Raw genomic sequence first — 21,540 nt, 5'->3', positions numbered from 1 at the left:
GCTGAGTGTCAGCCAGGCCTCACAGCTTGGTGTCATCCAGACATTGGATCAGGCTACCTTGATCCCACTGTTCCTATGGCCAACAAAGATGTCAAACAGCACTGGTCCCAGTACTGACCCCTGAGGGCCACCACCTGTCACCAGTCTCCCTTTGGACATTGAAGAAGTCCCAGGACCTCTGAAAAACTGAGGTGGGTCCATGGGCAAGCCCTGCACTGTGACCTGGCACCAGCTGTCTATCAGAGCCTGGGTACTGCCGCATGCTCAGTCCCCTGCAGGACTCTGCAGCCCCAGGCAGAGTTTGGGCATTCCCTGTTTGATTCTCAGCTTCCTGGGGTGCAAACTCCCACCCTTCATCCCCCTGGGAAGCATCCTCCAGGACCCAGCCACCATCCTCCTCTGTCACAGAAGCTGGCTGCAAGGAGAGCAGGAAGCAGAGCAGGACAGGACACCCTCCCCAGCCCCCAGCCAACCCCACCCAGGGACAGGAACCAGGTGGCACTGGACAGAGAAAGAATCTTCCCTTTCTCATGTCACTCATCATGACTTCTCATGTCAGCATCGATGCTCCAGCAGCTAGAGCTGGAGGCCAGCAGAAGGCAGCCCCTTCCAGGAGCAGCTCCAGAGGGAGCTCCAGGAGGAGAAGCCAGGAGAAGGGAATGGTTTTGCAAGTGTCTGCAGCTGGCCCCAGCCTGAGCTCTGCCTGGGGAGTCCCTGAGGCACCTACGATGCAGGAGGAGCTGCCAGCAACTGCAGAAGGCAGGGATGGAGAGGGGCTGGATGCTCCAGTGCTCCAGCAGCTGTGCCATGCACAGGATTGTCAAGCCAGGCCAAGAGGCAGGTAGCAGAGCTCCCATCGACCTTCTCATGCTTGGGCTGGCCTCTTGCTACTGGAAAAATGGGGCTGCCAGCAGGGGCTGCCAGGAGGAGCTGCCAGCAGGGGCTGCCAGGAGGAGCTGCCAGCAGGGGCTATCTGATGCTCTCTGAGTGCAAGAGACCCTTCCCTCTGCTTGCCCTCTGAGCCATAGCAGCTTGCCTAGGGCAGGCAGCCTGTTTGCAGGGTGGCTGAGGAGCTCAGGCTGCTCTGGCAGCTGGGAGTGCATTCCTCAAACTGGGAGGAAGGGAGGACACAGCCCTCCCTGGGAGGTCAGCACAGGGAGGTGCTTCCTTTGGACCTGGAAAGCTGGCACCAGATTCAGCAGTAATTATGGCCTGAAGACATTCCAGGTCCTGAACTGAGGCCTGGAACACAGGAAGGGCATGAGGATGATGAGGGCAATGTGCTGCTCAGGCCCTGTGTGCAGCAGGGATGGATTCTGGGGGAGAGGAGCCACACTGCCATGGTGCTGTGCACAGCATGGGTGAAGAGCTATCAGCCCATGGCAAAGCACAGGCAAGCAGAGCAGAGCTGACCTGAGGCACCCTGGGCATGGCCCATCCAACAGCTCAGGGCACAGCAGCTCACCTCACAGTCAGGGGCATCAGAAGAGCTGGCACTAGGAGTGCTGAGTGGGTGTTCAGGGCCCCACTGAAGGCAAGGTGCAGGCTTAGCTGACAGGGCACTGCCACAGTTCTGACTGGGGCATCACAGCTGCCACAGAGGTGGTGGCTCTGAGTGCTGGAAGGGCTCTGCTGCGAGGTCAGGCTGAGAGAGTTGGGGTTGGTCAGTCTGAAAAGGAGAGGCTCCAGGGAGACCTTCTGGTGGCCTCTCAGTGATTCAAGGGGTGGTCAGAGAGCTGAGGACAGACTTTTTAGCAGGGCCTGCTGTGACAGGAAAAAGAGGAGATGGTTTGGAGCTAAAAGAGGGAGACTGAGACTGGAGAGAAGGGAGAGATGTTTGACACTGAGGGCAGTGAGAGCCTGGCCCAGGTTGCCCAGAGATGCCCCATCCCTGGCACCATTGCAGGTCAGGCTGTCTGGGGCTTTGAGCAGCCTGTTTTAGCTGCTGACTGCAGGGGAGTTTGGAACTAGATGGACTTTTAAGGGCCTCTCCCATTCTGAGTCTCCAAATGCACACTGGCACACTGAAGAGGATGGTGACATGAGCACACTGACATCACCCCCTGCAGGTGGTCACAGAGGTGATGACATTTCCCAGGGTTTCCTGAGGCCTTGCAGAGAGTTAGAGACATAGCCCAGAGCTGACATCACCACAGCAGGAGGGGTGAGCATCCTTCCCCCTGGAGGCTGGGAAACCTCTGCCAGATGACTCAGAGGATGGTGAACAGGCAGTGCTTGAGAGGGTGCTGCAGGTGCCAGCCTCTAGCAGAGCTGGACAGAGCTGCCCCCTCCAGCTGGCTTCCCACAGGTGTGAGGGTTCAGAGGCTGGCACATCCCCACTCCTTTTCTCCACAGGAGGTGGAGTGGCTGTATTGGAAACCAACCAGCAGCTTCAGGAAGAGTCCCTGCATCCCAAAATGTGGGGTCCCCTGATGCAAACGCTGGCTTTGCTCTGAGGCTGTTTGCTCTGGAGGAGGCTGGAGGGGGAGGACTGCCTTGTGAAGTGCAAACTGCATCTGGGAGTCCACCAGGACTGCCTGTGGAGAGGGACCTGGGAGTGCTGGGGGAGAACAACCACGGCACAGCAATGTGCCCCTGTGGCCAAGAAGGCCAACAGGGTCCTGGGGTGTATTAAGCAGACAGTGTCCAGCAGATCAAGGGAGGTTCTCCTCCCCCTCTAACTGCCCTGGAGAGACCTCATCTTGAGCACTGCCTTCAGTTTTGGGCTCCCCAGGAGAGAGTCCAAGGGAGGGCTGTGAGGATGAGGAGGGGACTGGAGCACTGCCTGGTGAGGAGAGGCTGAGGGACCTGGGGCTGCTTAGGCTGGAGAGGAGAAGACTGAGAGGAGATTGAATCAATGTCTGTAACTGTCTGAGGGCTGGGGGTCAGGAGGGGGGGACAGGCTCTGCTCACTGCTCCCTGGCACAGCACAAGCAGCAGTGGATGGAAGCTGCAGCACAGGAGGTTCCAGCTCAGCACAAGAGGCAACTTCTTGCCTGGAAGGCTCCCAGAGCCCTGGCACAGGCTGCCCAGAGAGATTGTGGAGTCTCCTTGTGTGGAGCCTTTCCAGGCCTGTCTGGATGTGTTCTGTGTGCCCTAAGCTGGGTTGTGTGGCCCTACTCTGGCAGAGGGGTTGGACTGGAAGAGCTCTTTGGGTCCCTTCCAACCCCTGACGTCTGTGCTCTGTGATCTGCAGAGAGCGAGTGTGGCCCAAGCCTGTCCCCTCGGAGCAGCTGGGAGCCACCTTCACCGTCTGTGGGAGGACAGAGCGCCCGAAGCTCATCGCACCTGCCCTGGCGATGCCCTCCCGGGCGGCAGAGGTCTGTCCGGAGCCTGCAGCACGGCGCTGGCTCCATGCCCGCCCCGCGGCTCCGCTGCCCAGCAGCGCCGGAGCCTGCAGGCGCCGGGGGGGAGCCGCCCCGAGGCTGGCGGCTGAGCCGTGACTCCGACGCCACCTGGCGGCCAGCGGCGGCACCGCAGCTCCCAGCCAGCCGCCTCCGAGTGGGCATTTTACCTGCTCCGCTTTCAGTGCCAACATGGACCCAGCGCCTGCTCTGCCTGGCACAGGGTAACCAACCCCCTGCAGGCGGCAGGGACGGTTGCAACCACAGCAGGTTGCTCAGACCCCCAAACAGCCTGACCTGGGACGGTTCCAGGGATGGAGCACCTCACAGAACCACAGACAACATCTGGTGGGAAGAGACCTCCAAGCTCATCCAGTCCAACCTTTGACCCTCCTAAACCATGTCCCTAAGCACCAGGCTCAAGGCTGCTTAAACACTTCCAGTGATGGTGACTCCAGCACTGCCCTGGGCAGCCTGTGCCAAGCTTTGAGAAACCTCCTTATGAAGAAGTATTTCCTAGCATCCAGTCTGAGTCTCCCCTAAGGCAGCTTGGAACCATTTCCTCTGCTCCTGTCCCTTGCCACCAAGGAGAAGAGATTGTCCCTCCTGGCTCCAACCTCCCTTAAGGGAGCTGTAGAGAGCAATGAGGTCTCCCCTCAGCCTCCTGTTCCCCAGCCTGTGCAAGCCTACTGCTCTGGGAAGCACAGGACAGGCTCTCACCACCCTCAGGGTAAAACATTTCTCCCTTCTCTCCAGTCTGAATCTTTCTCTTTTGGAGCACCAGGGTCTGACGTGGCCAGACTCCTTGGAATGACCACAGGGAGGATGAAGTTAGTGCCCTGGAACAGTGGACTAGTACCAACACTGCCAAAAGGGGTGACCAAAAGCAAGGCATCAAAAATGCTGTTAAGGGCTTGAAACAAATCCAGCAGTGCTCAGGGAATAATGTCAGGGCCATCAAAACCTTCCAAGAGTGGAGCTCACCAGGTGTCCAGTTCCTGCACGGCTCTGGTGGCCAGGGGGAAAGTAGTTTACAGTGAAAAGGACCACAGAACAAATATGAGAGGTAACTTTGGACAAACAGCCTGCTGGCAGAGGTGAAGCAGAGGACCAAATCTAGACCATGAAAGGCTGAGAGCCTTTCTGCCCCTGTACTCTGCACTGGTTAGACCACACCTTGAGTGCTGTGTCCAGTTCTGGACCCCCCAGTTTAGGAGGGACATTGAGATGTTTGAGCGTGTCCAGAGAAGGGCAACGAGGCTGGGGAGAGGCCTTGAGCACAGCCCTACGAGGAGAGGCTGAGGGAGCTGGGATTGGTTAGCCTGGAGAAGAGGAGGCTCAGGGCAGACCTCATTGCTGTCTACAACTACCTGAGGGGAGGTTGTGGCCAGGAGGAGGTTGCTCTCTTCTCTCAGGTGGCCAGCACCAGAACGAGAGGACACAGCCTCAGGCTGTGCCAGGGGAGATTTAGGCTGGAGGTGAGGAGAAAGTTCTTCCCTGAGAGAGTCATTGGACACTGGAATGGGCTGCCCGGGGAGGTGGTGGAGTCGCCGTCCCTGGAGCTGTTCAAGGCAGGACTGGACGTGGCACTTGGTGCCATGGTCTGGCCTTGAGCTCTGTGCTAAAGGGTTGGACTTGATGAGCTGTGAGGTCTCTTCCAACCTTGGTGATACTGTGATACAATCCCAAGCACAGCTCCAGGCTGGGTGGGGAATGGCTGAGAGCAGCCCTGAGGAACAGGCCCTGGGGGTCTGGGCTGATGCAAAGCTCAACAGGAGCCTGCAGTGGGAGTGCAGCCCAGACACAGCCCTGTACTGGGCTGCAGCAAGAGCAGTGTGGGCACAGGGCAAGGGAGGGGATTCTGCCCCTTCCCTCTGCTCTCCTCAGACCCCACCTGCAGTCCTGGGGGCAGTTCTGGAGCCTCCAGCACAAGCAGGACATGGAAGTGTTGGAGCCAGTGCAGAGGAGGCCACCAGGATGCTGAGAGGGCTGCAGCAGCTCTGCTCTGAGCACAGGCTGAGAGAGTTGGGGCTGTGCAGCCTGGAGAGGAGAAGGCTTGGAGGAGAGCTTGGAGTGGCCTTGCAGGATGTGAAGTGGGCTCCAGGAGGGCTGGGGAGGGACTATTGACAAAGTCTGGGAATGAGAGGAGGAGGAGGAGGAGGAATGGGTTTGAAGTGGCAGAGGGGAGATTGAGACTGGATGTTAGGAAGAAGTTGTTTGCAGTGAGGGTGGTGAGAGACTGGCACAGGTTGCCCAGGAATGTTGTGGATGCTCCCTCCCTGGAGGTGTTTAAGGCCACACTGGATGAGGCCTTGAGTGACCTGTTCTAGTGGGAGGTGTCCCTGCCTAGGGCAGGGAGTTGGAACTGGCTGAGCTTTGAGGTCCCTTCCAACCTAACCCATTCTATGATTTCTTCAGTGCTGGGGGGCAGGTAACTCCCAAACCATCACAACCAGAGCTGCCACCCTGCTGCTTGTGCTGGCTGCAGAGTGCAGGCTGTTGGCAGGAAGCCCACATGAGAGTCTCCAGGAAGCCTGCACTGCCTCACCAGCTTGGGCTGGGACACAGGCAGAGCCCTGCAAAGCAGCTCTGTGTCCTGGCAGCCACAGCTCCCAAGTCAGGAGGTTTGGGATCGCTGCCTGTGACAGCTCCAGCCAGCTCTCAGGAGTGGCTGTGCAGGGCTCCTCAGCATCCATCAGCTCAGCCCAGCAGTCCCAGAGAAATGCAGAAACCTCCCAGATACACCTGGGCAGGATCACAGAATCATAGAATCAACCAGGTTAGCAGAGAGCTCCAAGCTCAGCCAGCCCAACCTAGCACCCAGCCCTATCCAGTCAACCAGCCTACGGCACTAAGTGCCCCAGCCAGTCTTGGCTTCAACACCTCCAGCCACAGCCACTCCACCACCTCCCTGGGCAGCCCATTCCAGTGCCAATCTCTCTCTCTGACAACAACTTCCTAATAACATCCAGCCTAGACCTGCCCTGGCACAACTTGAGACTGTGTCCCCTTGTTCCATTGCTGGTTGCCTGGGAGAAGAGGCCAACCCCACCTGGCTGCAACCTCCCTGCAGGCAGCTGCAGGCAGCAATGAGCTCTGCCCTGAGCCTCCTCTGCTGCAGGCTGCACCCCCCCAGCTCCCTCAGCCTCTCCTCACAGGGCTCTGCTCCAGGCCCCTCTCCAGCCTTGCTGCCCTTCTCCAAACACCTTCCAGCACCTCAGCATCTCTCTGCAATGGAGGAGCCCAGAGCTGGACACAGCACTGCAGGGGTGGCCTGAGCAGTGCTGAGCACAGGGGCACAAGAACCTCCCTTGTCCTGCTGCCCACACTGCTCCTGAGCCAGCCCAGGATGCCATTGGCTCTGCTGCCCACCTGGGCACTGCTGCCTGCTCTGCAGCTCCTCTCCCCCAGCACCCCCAGCTCCCTCTCTGCCTGGCTGCTGAGTGATGTGCATGCTGGGGGCATGGGCTGAACTGCTCTGCTGCCCTTCTGGGCTTTCCCTGGGACTCTGCTGAAAGCTGCTGGGTTTTCCTTAGGGGCAAGGAGCCAGCACCAGCTGTTCCAGGGCATTCAGCACTGTGCTCTGCTGTGCTTCCCCTAACCAACAATTTGAGGCAAATCCTTTGTTTGGCAGCTCCATACCACAGGATGACAGAATATCAGGGGCTGGAAGGGACCTCCAAAGATCATCCAGTCCAACCCCACCCACCAGAGCAGGAGCACCTATACCAGATCACACAGGAACACATCCAGGAGGGGTTTGAATATCTCCAGAGAAGGAGACCCCAGAGCCCCCCTGGGCAGCCTGTGCCAGGGCTCTGTCACACTCACTGTGAAAAAAAATTCCTCATGTTTCCATGGCACTTCCTATCCCTCAGCTTCCACCATTGTCCCTTGCCCTGTCAGTGGGCATCACCCAGCAGAGCCTAGCTCCAGCCTCTTGGCACTCACCCTTTAACATCTGAGGTCACCCTTCAGGCTCCTCTGCTCTGAGCTGAAGAGCCCCAGCTCCCTCAGGCTCTCCTCATAAGGAAGATGTTCCATTCCCTTCATCATCTTCATGGCTCTGCACTGGACTCTTTCAAGGAGGAGCAGCCACACCACTAGGAGTAAGAATCATAGAATGGGTTAGGTTGGAGAGGACCTCAAAGCTCAGCCAGTGCCAACTCCCTGCCATAGAGACACCTCCCACTAGAACAGGTTGCTCAAGGACTTATCCAACCTGGCCTTGAACATCTCCAGGGAGGTTGTGGAGCACAGAAGCACCCAATGTGATCTTTGATCTTTGATCACATTGGGTGCTTCTGTGCTCCACAATCTCCCTGGAAAACATGTGCCAGTGTCTCACCCCCTCCAACCTGTGCCAGTCTCTCACCCCCCCCAACTTGTGCCAGTCTCTCACCACCCTCACTGCAAACAACTTCTTCCTCACATCCACTTTCAATCTCCCCTCTGCCACTTCAAACCCATTCCTCCTCCTCCTCTCATTCCCAGACCTTCTCAATGGTCCCTCCCCAGCCCTCCTGGACCCCCCTTCAGCTCCTGCAAGGCCGCTCCAAGCTCTCCTGGAAGCCTTCTCTTCTCCAGGCTGCACAGCCCCAACTCTCTCAGCCTGTGCTCAGAGCAGAGCTGCTGCAGCCCTCTCAGCATCTCCGTGCCCGGGGCGGATCCTCAGCATCCTCCCGGCGCAGGCAGAGCGGAGCTGCGAGCGGGAGGCTGCAGCCAGCAGAGGGGGCTCGGAGAAGGCACAGCGGAGCCGTCCCGAACGCTCCTGCCTGGCCACGGCAGGTAGAGCTGGAAGGGAGCAGCCTGCGTGCCCATGGGCATCGCTCCCCACTGCGATGGGCTCGGAGGCTTCCAGAACGGTGTCAGCGAGTCGCGGCGAGACCTCTGCTCCTCGCCCCCCGCAACCTGCGCTGCTGCCACCCGAACGCTGCTCAGCATCCCCAGGGCACGGCCAGGCGCTGGGGTGAACTGCAGGAAAATGGGAAGGCATTTCTTTGGGAGCTCAGCATCCTCCCTGCGAGCCTGAGGAAGAATTCTTTTCCCCCTGAGGGTGGCAGAGCCCTGGCACAGGCTGCCCGGGGGGGTTGTGGAGTTTCCCTCTCTGGAGATATTCAAAACCCACCTGGGTGTGTTCCTGTGTGATCTGCTCTGAGTGGTCCTGCTCTGGTGGGGGGGCTGGACCAGATGATCTCCTTGGGTCCCTTCCAGCCCCTAATATCCTGTGATCTTTGGTGGTCCCTTCCAGCCCCTGACATCCTGTCCTTCTATGATCCTCCTTTCTGCCTCACTGGCAGTGTGGGTGGGCAGCAGGGGCAGCAGGACCCAGCAGATCTGGACTGGTCCCTGGGACAGAAGGAGCTCTGCTGTGTAGCTGTTCCACAGACAGAATTACATAATCACTTTGGCTTGGAAAAGACCTTTAAGGGCATGAAGTCCAAACCCTTAACCCAGCACTGCCAGGTCACCACTAAACCAGGTCCCTCAGCACCACACCTGCACAGCTTTGAACCCCCTCCAGGCATGGGGACGCCACCCCTGCTCTGGGCAGCCTGAGCCAGGCCTTGGCAACTCTTTCAGGGGAGAAATTGTTTCCCATGCTCAACCTAAGCCTCTCCTGGTACAACCTGAGGATGTTTCCTCTTGTCCTACTGCTCATTCCTCAGGAGAGGAGCCCAACCCCCACCTGGCTACAGCTTCTTTTCAGGGAGATGTAGAGAGCAATGAGGTCTGCCCTCAGCATCCTCTTCTCCAGGCAGCACAACTCCAGTTGCCTCAGCTGCTCCTCATAGCACTTATCCTCCAGACCCTTCACCAGCTCTGTTGTGCTTCTTCAGACACACTCCAGCACCTCAGCATCCCTGCAGTGAGGTGAAGATGCTCTCCAACTGCTCTCAGGCATTTCCAGCTCCAGGGCTGTCACAGGTGGCAAGGGAGTAGAACACGATAGGATCACTGAACCAGAGACTGCTTTGTGTTGGAAGGGACCTTTAAAGCCCACCTAGATACAAACTCCCCTGCAGACCCCAACCAGAGCAGGGTGCTCAGTGCCCCAAACAACCTGACCTGCAAACTGTGCCAGGCATGGGGCAGCTCCCTCCTCTTCAGGCAACCTGGGCCAGGGGCTCACCACCCTCAGTGTCAAACACTTCTCCCTTCTCTCCACTCTGAACCTGCCTCTTTCAGGTTAAACCATCACTCCCTTTCTTGTCACAGCAGGCTCGGCTATGAAGTCCCTCCCCACCTTTCTTATATGCTCCTGTATGAGCACAAAGTCCCTCCACAACCTTCTCTTCTCCAGGCTGAACTCTCCCAGCCTGACCTCAAGTAGAGCCCTTCCAGCCCTGCCAGCACTGCTGTGGCCTCCTCTGGCCCTGCTCCAACAGGTCCCTGTCTGTGCTGAGGGCTCCAGAGCTGCCCCAGCACTGCAGGGGGGACTCAGCAGGCACAGCAAAGGGACCAGGGGTCCCACCCCCCCCCAGAATCACAGAATCAGGCAGGTTGGCAGAGAGCTCCAAGCTCCTCCAGCCCAACCCAGCACCCAGCCCTGCCCAACCAACCAGACCATGGCACTAAGTGCCCCAGCCAGGCTTGGCTGCAACACCTCCAGCCACAGCCACTCCACCACCTCCCTGGGCAGCCCATTCCAGTGCCAATCACTCTCTCTGTGGAAGTTCCTCCTAACATCCAGCCTGAACCTGCCCTGGCACAGCTTGAGGCTGTGTCCCCTTCTTCTGTCCCTGGCTGCCTGGCAGCAGAGCCCAACCCCACCTGGCAACAGCCTCCCTGCAGGCAGCTGCAGGCAGCAATGAGCTCTGCCCTGAGCCTCCTCTGCTGCAGGCTGCACCCCCCCAGCTCCCTCAGCCTCTCCTCACAGGGCTGTGCTCCAGGCCCCTCCCCAGCCTTGCTGCCCTGCTCTGGGCACCTTCAGCACCTCAGCCTCTCTCTCCCGAGTCTCTCCCCTCCGTGCCCCATCCCCGCACGGGCACCGCAGCTGCCCTGGCCCTTCCCGCGGGCACGGCCGGGCGGCGCCGGCCCCTCTCAGGCCGCGGGCAGCCGGGCAGGCTGGGCGCAGGGTGCCGGGGGCGGCAGTGCGGCCGTGCCCGGGGGCGGGGTCCGGCGGCACCGAGCTCGGCCCGGGCGCGGGAGCGGCGCCGCCCGCGGGCACTACAAGTCCCAGCATGCCGCGGGCGCGGGGCGGCGGCGGCGCAGCCAAGATGGCGGCGGGGGCGCTGCGCCCCGCGCCCGGCTGAGGCGCGGCGCTCCCTGCGCTCAGTGCGGCCGCGGCGATGTCGGAGCCGGAGCACCTGGGCGGGAAGCGGGCCGAGTCGGCGCGGCTGCGGCGGGCCGAGCAGCTCCGGCGCTGGAAGGGCTCCCTGACGGAGCAGGAGCCGGTGGCGGCGGGGGGGCGGCCGTGGCCGGCATCGCGGCGCCGGGGGGTCCCGCGTCCGCTTCGAGGAGGGCGCCGTCTTCCTGGCCGCCTGCTCCAGCGGGGACACCGAGGAGGTGAAGCGGCTGCTGGGCCGCGGCGCCCGCATCAACACCACCAACGTGGACGGGCTGACAGCCCTGCACCAGGTACCGGGAGCTGGGCCTGGGGACGGGGGGCAGCGGCCCGGCGGCCCCTTCCCTTCGTGGTCACCCTGTGAGGCTTCCCCCGCGCCCCCGCCGAGCCTCGGGCGGTCGGGAGGGGGCCCAGGCGGCGGTCGCTGTGTCCCGGGGCGGGGGAAGGGGGGGACGCGGATTTCCGCGGGCTCCCCGGCGGTGATGGAGGGGGAGGGCAGAGCGGTACCTGCGGCACCGGCAGCGGCTTGTTTATAAACAAAGCGGCGGCAGGAGGCTTCGATCCGAGCTCCGCCTGCCCGGCCTGGCCGCGGGGACCTGCGGTGCGGGCAGCCACCGGCGCGCTGCGGCCGAGCGGCTCGGTGCAGCGGGTTGGCACCGGCGGAACGAGGAGCTTCATTAGCAAAGGGAAGCGGTGGGCTCTGGAGCGGCCGCCCGGGCTCGGGGGGCGATCGGTGCCTTTGGGCGACTTCTGGGTTTGCGCCGGGAGGTTGTTGAAATGGCAGCGGGACCGTAAACACCTCCCGGGGAGGTGGGGACGGGACGGGACGGGACGGGACGGGGGTGTGTTGGTTTCTGCAAGGTCAGAAGTGTCTCCTCGGCTTCGGTGCTTGTGTTCGGAGCTGCCTTGAAACTCCCCGAGCCGCTCTTGGGCAGAGCGCAGGCAGTGCCCGCAGCTCGGCGAGGCACCGCGGGGGCTGCTGATGTTCCTCCGGGGAGCACACAGAACCTGCCGGAGAACGCAGGATGGGCTGGAGACGACAGCAGAAGCGGTCGCAGGAGTTGTCTTTGGGGCGGCGAAGCCTGAGCCGTGCAGGAGCTCAGGGGGGCTGTGTCGCTTCTGCTGCCCTGTGAGCGAGCAGCAGTGCGAGGAGCCTGCGAACTGCTGCCCTTCGGTGCTGGGAAACCTGTTGCCGTCTAAGAGTGATGGAGAATTCGACAGGGCGTGTGAAAGCCGTGTCCCAGATTGTTGCATCTGGTCAGTGAAATGAATCTGATTTGAACCCAGGCCAGCCCTGGGCAGAAAACGTCCTTAGCTGAAGATCTCCTAGACGAAGCATGCGGTGGAGCGATGGGGCTGGGGAAAGGAGCACAGCCCAGCAGTAACATCTGGCAGTAATGTGTCAAGAATAAAGCCTTAACAGCACAGAGAGGGCAGGAATGGAGCTGGGGAGGCTTGCTCTGCTGGGCTGGCATCGCTGGAGGGGAGGAAGCTCTTGGGATGTGGGAGAGCTGGGCTCAGGGCTGGCTGGCTCCTGGCTGGCAGGGCAGGGGCAGGGATATCTGCTCGTGGAGCAAAGAGCGCAGGAGCCGTCGGGCTGCTTCAGCTGGCAGAGAGGGGACTTTGGCACAGCTCAGCTTGGTTTTCTTTGGGTTTTTTTGGGGGGGAGGTATAGCAGCAGCAAAGAGTGACCCTGCTTAGGGCATCTGCCACGCTGTGTGTGTGCCTTAGCTGTCAGGTAGAGAAGTAGTGGTGCGGGCACCAGTGAGAGCCACTCGCTGAGGAGCTGGCTGCTGGAAGCCTGCTGAGGAGCTGGCTGTAAGGTGGATAGGAGTATGGAAGAGCTGGGATGACTTCGTGAGGGCTTTCCAGCCAGGGTTGGTGATGATCACTTCAGAAGTATCCGGGTCTCTTGCTGACGTAGGTAATGTGATGCTTGGCCAGAAGGGCATCATGCACAGGGTGTCTGATGTCTGGGGGGTGTTCCATAAGGGTGTCCAGCCACAGGGCTAGGGGCATAGTTTGAAGCTGAGAGAGAGGAGAGCAGGGTTAGGCTTGAGCTGAGGAAGAAGTTCTTCAGCACCAAGGAGATGAGACTCTGGAACAGGTTACCCAGAGTGGTTGTGGATGCCTCTGCCCTGGGAGTGTTCAAGGCCAGGTGGGATGAGGCCTTGGGCAACCAAGTGTAGTTGAGAGGTGTCCCTGCCTACAGTGGGGGGGGGGGGTTGGAACTGGATGAGCTTTGAGATCCCTTCCAGCCTGAGCCATTCTATCATTCTGTGGTCTCTGAGATCCCTTCCAGCCTGAGCCATTCCTCTGTGTGAGGTCACTCTGGGATGTAGAAGGAGCCCTTTGCTGGCAAGCAGACTGCAGGTGTAATTCTTTGTGCATGAAGTGTTGGGTAACACTGAGCAGGAGCACTTAGGGCTTGACACGGGGAAGAGCTTTTAGGTGAGTGAGCAGCCCAGCAGATGGTAGCTGTGCAAGCAGATCAGTTGCACAAAGTGCTTCTTCAGAGGTGACCTTACCTTGAATTTCACAGAAGCTCTGCTCCAGTGTCCCATTGATCTGTTAACACTTTCTCATCTGCATGGAGTCATAGAACTGTTAAGGTTGGAGAAGACCTTTAAGATCATTAAGTCCAACCACAACCCAGCTGCCATGACCACTAAGCTGTGTCCCAGAGTGCCACATCTACAGCTTCTTGAACAGCTCCAGGCATGGGGACTCCACCACCTCCCTGGGCAGCCTCTGCCAATCCCTGACCACTCTTTTCCTTATCTCCAACCTAACCCTCCCCTGACACAACTTACACCCATCTCCTCTTGTCCTGTCATAGGTTGCTTGGGAGATGAGACCAGCACCAGCCTTACTGGAGCCTCCTTTCAGTGAGCTGTTGAGAGCAATGAGGTCTCCCCTCAGCCTCCTGTTCTCCAGACTAAATATCCCCAGCTCCTTCAGCCACTCCTTATATGATGCCCTCCAAGCCCCTCACCAGCCTCATTGCTCTTCTCTGGACACCCTCCAGCCCCTCCATGTCTTTCCTGTACTGTGGTGGCCAGAACTGAACCCAGCAGTCACGGTGAGGCCTCACCAGTGCCCTGCACAGGGGCATGGTCACCGCCCTGCTCCTGCTGGCCACACTGGTTTTGATCCAGGGCAGGACTTTCTTGACCACCTGGGCACACATTGGCTCATCTTCAGCCATCAGCAAGTCTGAGATGTTGATGGCTGAAGATGGCCTGAGATGTTCTCACACACCCAGGTTGGAGGGACACTGACTCGGTAGTGGCTCTGTTGTGGCTGTCTGCTTTGAGTCTGAGTCTGCATCAGCTGCAGATGTTCAGCATCCTGGCTGGAGAGGTCACTCTGAGTTCTGCCCCAAAATATGCTTTCCTGGGACTCGGGGAACAGGACTGTATATGGTCAAGTGTCAGCTGAGGTCCAGTGAGGCTGAGGGTCCCCAGAGTGCTGGGTGACACATGGAATGGATGTTGTACACGTGAGGGGCTTTTAATAGCTTCTCTCAGTGCTAGAACATACCATCAGGGGAGCCAGGGCAGATGGTAGCCACTGCCTGCTCCTGGGTAACTCATGGGAAGCAAGCAGCCCTGTGGGGAGGAAGGAGAGCTACATAGACTCATGGAATCAACCTGGCTGGAAGAGAGCTCCAAGCTCCTCCAGCCTACCTAGCCCCCAGCCCTGGCCAGTCAACCAGAGCATGGCACTAAGTGCCCCAGCCAGGCTTGGCTGCAACACCTGCAGGGATGGGGACTCCGCCACCTCTCTGGGCAGTCCATTCCAGTGCCAGTCACTCTCTCTGGGAAGCGTTTGCTTTGTGGGAGGTAAGATTGGGTAAAACCTCATTTCTTGGGTTAAAGAACTTTGTGCTTAGTGAGGCTTGCTCTGCACAAGCGAATCCTGGTAGGTAGTGGAAGGGTTAACAAAGCCAATTCACTTAATTGGTCAGGAGCCTGCATCTGCTGCTGCAGAACCTAAGCCCCATCTTACAAATTGGGTTAGTTTGTTTGAAGTGCAGTGGCCCCAAGTGCTGCCAGGCGTCCAGCGAGGTAAACTGACACTTTGTGTGGGATCTGGGCCAGTGTGACTAAGAACCTTTGTGCACTGCCTGCCGGGCCGGGAGCCCTCCCTGCTAGTTACAGCTGCCAAGCCCTGGTTTGGAAGTAGCCTTGTAATTTACAAGTGGTGCTTCTGAGCCTCCTGCCTGTGTCAGCCTCCTCTCTGCAGGCATCAGGTGCAGCACAAACCTGCACCACTGTGTCTTGTCTGCGTTGTGGCTTCAGTTGCTCGTGTGCCTGCAGTCAGTTCCATGTTTCCAGTGATTCACTTCACTCACTGAATGTGTCCTAGAATGGGTCAGGTTGGAAGGGACCTCAGAGATCATCTGCTGCACCCCCCTGCCATGGGCAGGGACACCTCCCACCAGCACAGGCTGCTCAAGGTCTCACCCAGCCTGGCCTTGAACTCTTCCAGGCAGGAGGCTTCCACAACCTCCCTGGGCAGCCTGTGCCAGTCTCACCACCCTCCTAGTGAAGCAATTCCTCCTCAGCTCCAGCCTAACTTTGCTCTGCCTCAGCTCCAAACCATTCCCCTTGGCCTGTCTCTAGACACCCTCAGCAAAAGTCTCTCTGCAGCCTTCCTGCAGGATGCCTTCAGGTATAGGAAGGTAGCTCTGAGGTCCCACTGGAGTCTTCTCTTCTCCATCTCTACAGCTTGGGCTAATGCAGGATGGAAAGAGAGTTCAGCTAAATCATCTGAGAATGTTTAGCAGTGATCAGGGAAACTGCTGTGAAACAAATTCCTGCCTGCACTTGGACTTCTTTTGTGTTTGCTGATGGTGGGAAGTGAAGTGGCCATGGAATCCTCTCCTCTCCTCTCCTCTCCTCTCCTCTCCTCTCCTCTCCTCTCCTCTCCTCTCCTCTCCTCTCCTCTCCTCTCCTCTCCTCTCCTCTCCTCTCCTCTCCTCTCCTCTCCTCTCCTCTCCTCTCCTCTCCTCTCCTCTCCTCTCCTCTCCTCTCCTCTCCTCTCCTCTCCTCTCCTCTCCTCTCCTCTCCTCTCCTCTCCTCTCCTCTCCTCTCCTCTCCTCTCCTCTCCTCTCCTCTCCTCTCCTCTCCTCTCCTCTCCTCTCCTCTCCTCTCCTCTCCTCTCCTCTCCTCTCCTCTCCTCTCCTCTCCTCTCCTCTCCTCTCCTCTCCTCTCCTCTCCTCTCCTCTCCTCTCCTCTCCTCTCCTCTCCTCTCCTCTCCTCTCCTCTCCTCTCCTCTCCTCTCCTCTCCTCTCCTCTCCTCTCCTCTCCTCTCCTCTCCTCTCCTCTCCTCTCCTCTCCTCTCCTCTCCTCTCCTCTCCTCTCCTCTCCTCTCCTCTCCTCTCCTCTCCTCTCCTCTCCTCTCCTCTCCTCTCCTCTCCTCTCCTCTCCTCTCCTCTCCTCTCCTCTCCTCTCCTCTCCTCTCCTCTCCTCTCCTCTCCTCTCCTCTCCTCTCCTCTCCTCTCCTCTCCTCTCCTCTCCTCTCCTCTCCTCTCCTCTCCTCTCCTCTCCTCTCCTCTCCTCTCCTCTCCTCTCCTCTCCTCTCCTCTCCTCTCCTCTCCTCTCCTCTCCTCTAACTGCTATGGAAGTCGAGTCTTAAGGGTGGAAAGGAAAATCAGATGCTTCTAGTTTGGAAGGCATCTGCCTGAGTGGTTTGGCTGCAGGGACTGACAAACGATGACAACAGCCAAGATGGTCTACAGCTACCTGAAAGGAGGCTGTGGAGAGGTTGGTGCTGGTCCCTTCTTGCAGGCATATAGTGCCAGAACAAGAGGCCTCAAGCTGGGACTGGGCAGGTTTAAACTGGAGATTGGGGGGAAAAAGTTCCCAGCAAGAGTGGCCAGGCACTGGCAGAGGCTGCCCAGGGAGGTGGTGGAGTCACCAACCCTGGAGGTGTTTAAAGGTGGTTTGGATGTGGTAGTTGGGAGTATGGTTTAGGGTGAACCTTGCAGAGTAGGGTTCTAGGTTGGCCTTGGTGATCCTGAGGGGCTTTGCCAGCCTGAATGCTGCTGTGATTCTGTGACCCCTTCTCTGCCCTTGGCTTTACACTCTGCTTCCCTGCTGCCTCTTCCACGCAGGACTGAGCTGCTCCTGTAGTAACTCCTAAGTTTATATCATTTACCAGACTCTGAAACTCTCTTGGTGCTTCCTTTGAGGTATTTTCAGGTGCTGGTCAGCAGTTCAGGAGCTGCTTGTGCAGAGGCTCTGGGTTAGGCAGCAGAGGCTCCTTGGCAGTCCCAGTTTAAGTCTGTCCTGCATTGGACCAGGGCTGCAGCTGTGTCTGGTTGCTCTTCAGAGCCTTACAAAGCAGCATCTGTGTCAGTCTGAGACTGGTCAGGTTTTGGTTGCCACAAGTGTGTCCCTTTCCTCATTTCCAGACGTTGTGTGCAGTCCCAGCAGAGAGTTTTGGACAGCCCAAAAGCATGGCAAGGAACAGCATGGCACAGGCTCTGCCCCACTCAGTCTGTAGGCTGCTGGAGCAATCATCAGGATGCTAATGCTGGAACAAGGGCAAGAGACTGAGAGCCCTCATCACGATGAGGACATGGATCTGGAGCAGGTTCAGAGGAGGCCACTGAGGTGATCAGAGGCTGGAGAGCCTCTGCTGTGGCACAGGCTGGGAGAGTTGGGGCTACCAGGCTGGAGAAGAGAAGGCTCCAGAGAGACCTTGGAGCAGCCTTTCAGTGCCCGAAGGGACTGCAGGAGAGCTGGGAAGGGACTTTGGACAGGTGCCAGGAGGAGGGACGATGGATTGGAGCTAAAGCAGGGTGGGATTAGATTGGGCATTAGGAAGAGACTGTTAAGGGTGAGGGTGGTGAGACTCTGGCACAGGTTGCCCAGAGAGGTTGTGGCTGCGACCTGTGCTGGTGGGAGCTGTCTCTGCCCATGGCAGGGGTTGGCACTGAGCTTTAACTCATTCTGTGATGCATTGCATCATCCTGAGAGGGAGGAAGAGAGAATTCCTGGGTGGATTGGTGTTTCCTAGCTGGGACATCACTGCTAGAGAGCATGGAGCAAAGGGCTGGGACTGCAGCAGCGCTGAAGGAGCTGAGGTGGTTTGCCAGGAGGCCTGAGGTCCATGGGCAGTGGTTGCTCATGCAGAGCTCCTTCTAGGAGGAGCTGCTTGATCTGCAAACAGCAGAAGCTAGCCTGGGCCTCAAGTGTGAGGTGTAGCACAACCCACAGGGGCACAAAAGCCCCGGGGTGAAGTCTGCAGGTACTCCAGACAGGTCTGGTTGGGCGCCCGGCTGCGCTGGGAGGTAGCTCAGCTCCTCTGCTTTCCATCTGTGCCGATGCTGTCACACATCAGGCTGCCTTTTCTGAAGAGTGGGTGGCTGTGTTGCCTAAAAATACATTAATCCTGGGAAGAGAAGGTTATCTGGGGAGAGCCATACCTTTTCCACTGTGCTCTGCAGAGTCCCTCTCTGAAGGTATGCTCCTGCCTGTGAAAATAGCAGCAGCAAGCTGTCCCTGCTGCATTTAACGCTGCTCGTCAGGCTGAAACATGACTCTGGCCAAAATAGGCTTTGTCACCAGGCTGAGGGGAACAGCTCTGTGGGCTTTCACTTTTGACTGGGAACGCAGTGCTGGATAAATCAGGAAGCTTGCAGGCAGCCTACAGTGCCCCAGGAATTTCTTAGACAAAGCTAAAACCTGAAGTGCTGCTTCGCCAGCCCAGAGCTTTCCTTTCCTTGCTTTTGGCTTGCTCAGGCTCTTCTGCCTGCCTGTTTTGGCCCTGTGGCTTGGTTCCATTGTCTGTCCCTTCTGTCTCCATTTCAAAACAGTCTCCTAAGTGGGCAGAATTAACTCTAGACTAAACAAACCAACCTTGAACTGAAAGGAGTTAGAGCCTTGGCGAGCTGCTGCTGCTGCTGGCAGGGCTCGCAGGGAGCCTGTCTTTGTTTTGGTTGGGGGCACTTTCTAGCCTGCTGGGAGCTGAAGCCAGCCACAGCCTTCACTCAGCTGCTGGGTGCTGGGAGGAAGCTAACCCTGGGTTAGTAAGTAGGTGGGTATCCAGGGTGGGAAATGTGCATCTTCATTGTTTCCTTCCTCAGCCTCTGTTTATGCTGTCTGCTGATGAGGTGAGTCAAACTCTCCTGCTCCCCATCAACACTGAGCAAGGCAGCAGATAGCATCAGCTACAGCTTCCTTTGTGGCACCAGCTCCAAGCAGTGGCCCTGCTCCCTTGCTGCTGTCTGTTCCCACCTCTGCAGCAGTGCTGCTGGGCACTCCAGAGTTCTGGCCTGGCCTGGAAATCTCCTTTGGGAAGCAGAGGTATTCTAGGGAGAGCTTGGTGTGATTGATAAGTGCTGGAAGCTTTCCGCAGATCAAACCCTTGAGCCTGCTCTGGGGATGGGGATAAGTCTGATGCTGCCTGCCCAAATCAGCACCCTTAGATAAGTAAGTGCCTAAAAGGAGCCTACAGAAGGCTGCAGAGGGACTTTTTGTAAGGACAGGCCAAGGGGGAATGGTTTGAAGCTGAGACAGAGCAGGGTTAGGTGAGCTGAGGAAGGAGTTCTTCAGCAGGAGGGTGGTGAGACTGGCACAGGCTGCCCAGGGAGGCTGCGGCTGCCTCCTGCATGGGGGTGTTCAAGGCCAGGCTGGGTGAGGCCGTGAGCAGCCTGTGCTGGCAGGAGGTGTCCCTGCTCATGGCAGGGGGTTGGAGTTAGATGATCTCTGAGGCCCCTTCCAACCTAGGCTGTTCTGTGATCAGCTCCAGGAAGCAGGCAGGAGTGAGCAGCCAGTGCAGTGCCTGGGACAGGTTCCAGAGCTGCCTTGCAGCTTCTGCTGGCATGGCCCAGACCTGCTGGCATGTTAAAGGCAGTGCAGAACTCTCAGCTGTGACCCAGGTGAACCTGCTCCCATCACAGTATTTTTGCAGTTCCTGATGCCTCTTCTGAGGGGGAGTGTTAGGGGCTGGAGCTGCCCCACTGCAGTCAGGTTTAGAGGCATAGAGCTCAGGTGAGGGACTGAGCAGGGGAGAGGCCCTTGGGTGCTGGTGGACAGGAGGATGCTATGAGCCAGCAGTGTGCCCTTGTGACCAGTGGCATCCTGGGGTGTATTAGAAGGGTTGTGAGGAGGTCAAGAGAGGTTCTCCTGCCTCTCTGCTCTGCCCTGCTGAGGCCACATCTGGAATATTGTGTCCAGTTCTGGGCCCCTCAGGCCAAGAAGGAGTTCAGGGAACTGCTGGAGAGAGCCCAGCCCAGAGCCCCCAGGCTGCTGCAGGCAGTGAGCATCTCCTGTGGGGCCAGACTGAGGCAGCTGGGGCTGGCAGCTGGCAGCAGAGCAGCCTGAGGGCTGCCTTCAGTGCTGTGCTCAAGCTGGGCAGGGCAGTGTGGGCAGGACGCAGGCAGGCTCTGCCCAGGGGTGGCCAAGGGCAGCACAAGGGGCACTGGGGGCAAGCTGGAGCAGAGGAGGTGGCAGGGGAAGAGGAGGGGAACCTTTGTGAGTGTGAGGATGCTGGAGCCTGGAGCAGGCTGCCCAGAGAGGCTGTGGAGTCTCCTGCCCTGGAACCTTTGAAACCCTCCTGGCTGTGTTCCTGTGTGCCCTGCCCTGGGTGCTGCTGCCCTGGCAGGGGCTTGGGCTGGATGATCTGCAGAGGTCCCTTCCAGCCCCTGCTGGTCTGTGGCTCTGCAGGGTCTGTGAGACGTCTGAAGTGCTGTGGTGTAATGTACTGAGGTAATCACTGACTAATATTAACATATCAGAGTTTTGAGCTGCTCTGCTGGCTCTCAGCTGAGGTTTATTACACACCATAAGTCAAGGAGGTCTGCCAGACACTGCATATTAGAGCAATCCTTTTAAGCAGGGGGGCAGAAGGGAACATTATGCAAGTGGTTGTGTAAATTGAGTGTATTTTCTTTTCCTTATAATGGTTGAATGCAAATGAGGGCAGGGGGAGGATTTAAATGCTCTGAAATGTCTGCTCTGCTTCCTAAAAAAGCTGTTTGTGCACAGGGCTGGGCTGAAAAGCTGAAGCAGAGAGAGAGCCTCAGCCTCTGCCCGTCAGGGCACCGGCAGAGCCCAGGCTGTGCTCAGCAGCTCTCCCGTTTGGCCTAGTGATGATGGCATGGCCCCAGCACGGGAAGGTGCCCAGGATAAGGCCTGGCATCTGAGGGTGCAGTTTATTTTCAGCTGCCCTTCTGAAGGGAGGTGCCACAGCTGTCCCTGCCATCTCCTTTCTTGGCTGCAGAGAGCTGATCTGCACCGCAGCCGAGGGGCAGCTCCTGGCAGGGGTTGGCCAGCAGCAGGCCTTGGGCAGGAGCAGTGCAGTTTGAGAGAGCTGAGGCAATGATTTGGTGGGGATTTGGGCACCTCTTTTGCTGGGGCTCACTTCGGCATGAATGGATTCAAGAAGAGCTTTCTGTGTAGCCTGGCCAGGGCTGTCAGCAGCTCAGAGCTGTGCTCTGGGGGAAGTGGCTGGGGATGAGATCTGCTGTGGTGGAGCTCTGCAGCGCAGACTGATGGAGCTTCAGCCTGCACAGCTGCTCTGCTCTGGGGAGACCTCAGCTGCAGTGCTGGGGCCAGCTCTGGGACCCCAAACACAGGAGACATGGACCTGTACAGCCATGTAATGGCCTGGGACTTGTGTGCTGGCAGCAGCCAGAGCAGGGAGAGCAGCAGCACAGGGAGGGGATTCTGCCCCTCTGCTCTGCTCAGTCCTCCCCTGCAGCACTGCCTCCAGCTCTGGGAACACAGCACAAGGAGCTGGAGCTGCTGGAGAGGGTCCAGAGGAGGCCACCAAGATGATGAGAGGCTGCAGAACCTCTGCTGTGGGGACAGGCTGGGAGAGTTGGAGCTGTGCAGCCTGGAGGAGAAAAGGCTCCAGGGAGAACAGCCTTGCAGTGCCTGAAGGGGCTCCAGG

General features: G+C 58.6%; 1 protein-coding gene across 1 annotated transcript in view; it reads left to right on the top strand.

The window, feature by feature from the left end:
- Positions 1–10,564: 10,564 nt before the first annotated feature.
- PPP1R12B (protein phosphatase 1 regulatory subunit 12B) overlaps positions 10,565–21,540 on the top strand; it is a 187,377-nt gene continuing 176,401 nt past the window's right edge. The window contains 2 exon segments of the mRNA XM_064173963.1: positions 10,565–10,743; positions 10,745–10,925. Of these exon segments, the coding sequence (XP_064030033.1) occupies positions 10,637–10,743; positions 10,745–10,925 (288 nt within the window). The 5' untranslated portion in view covers positions 10,565–10,636.

Source organism: Pogoniulus pusillus, chromosome 39, assembly GCF_015220805.1.
Source record: "Pogoniulus pusillus isolate bPogPus1 chromosome 39, bPogPus1.pri, whole genome shotgun sequence".
In the NCBI taxonomy this organism is placed as follows: domain Eukaryota; kingdom Metazoa; phylum Chordata; class Aves; order Piciformes; family Lybiidae; genus Pogoniulus; species Pogoniulus pusillus.
This window is presented reverse-complemented; position numbering and strand designations above follow the sequence as displayed.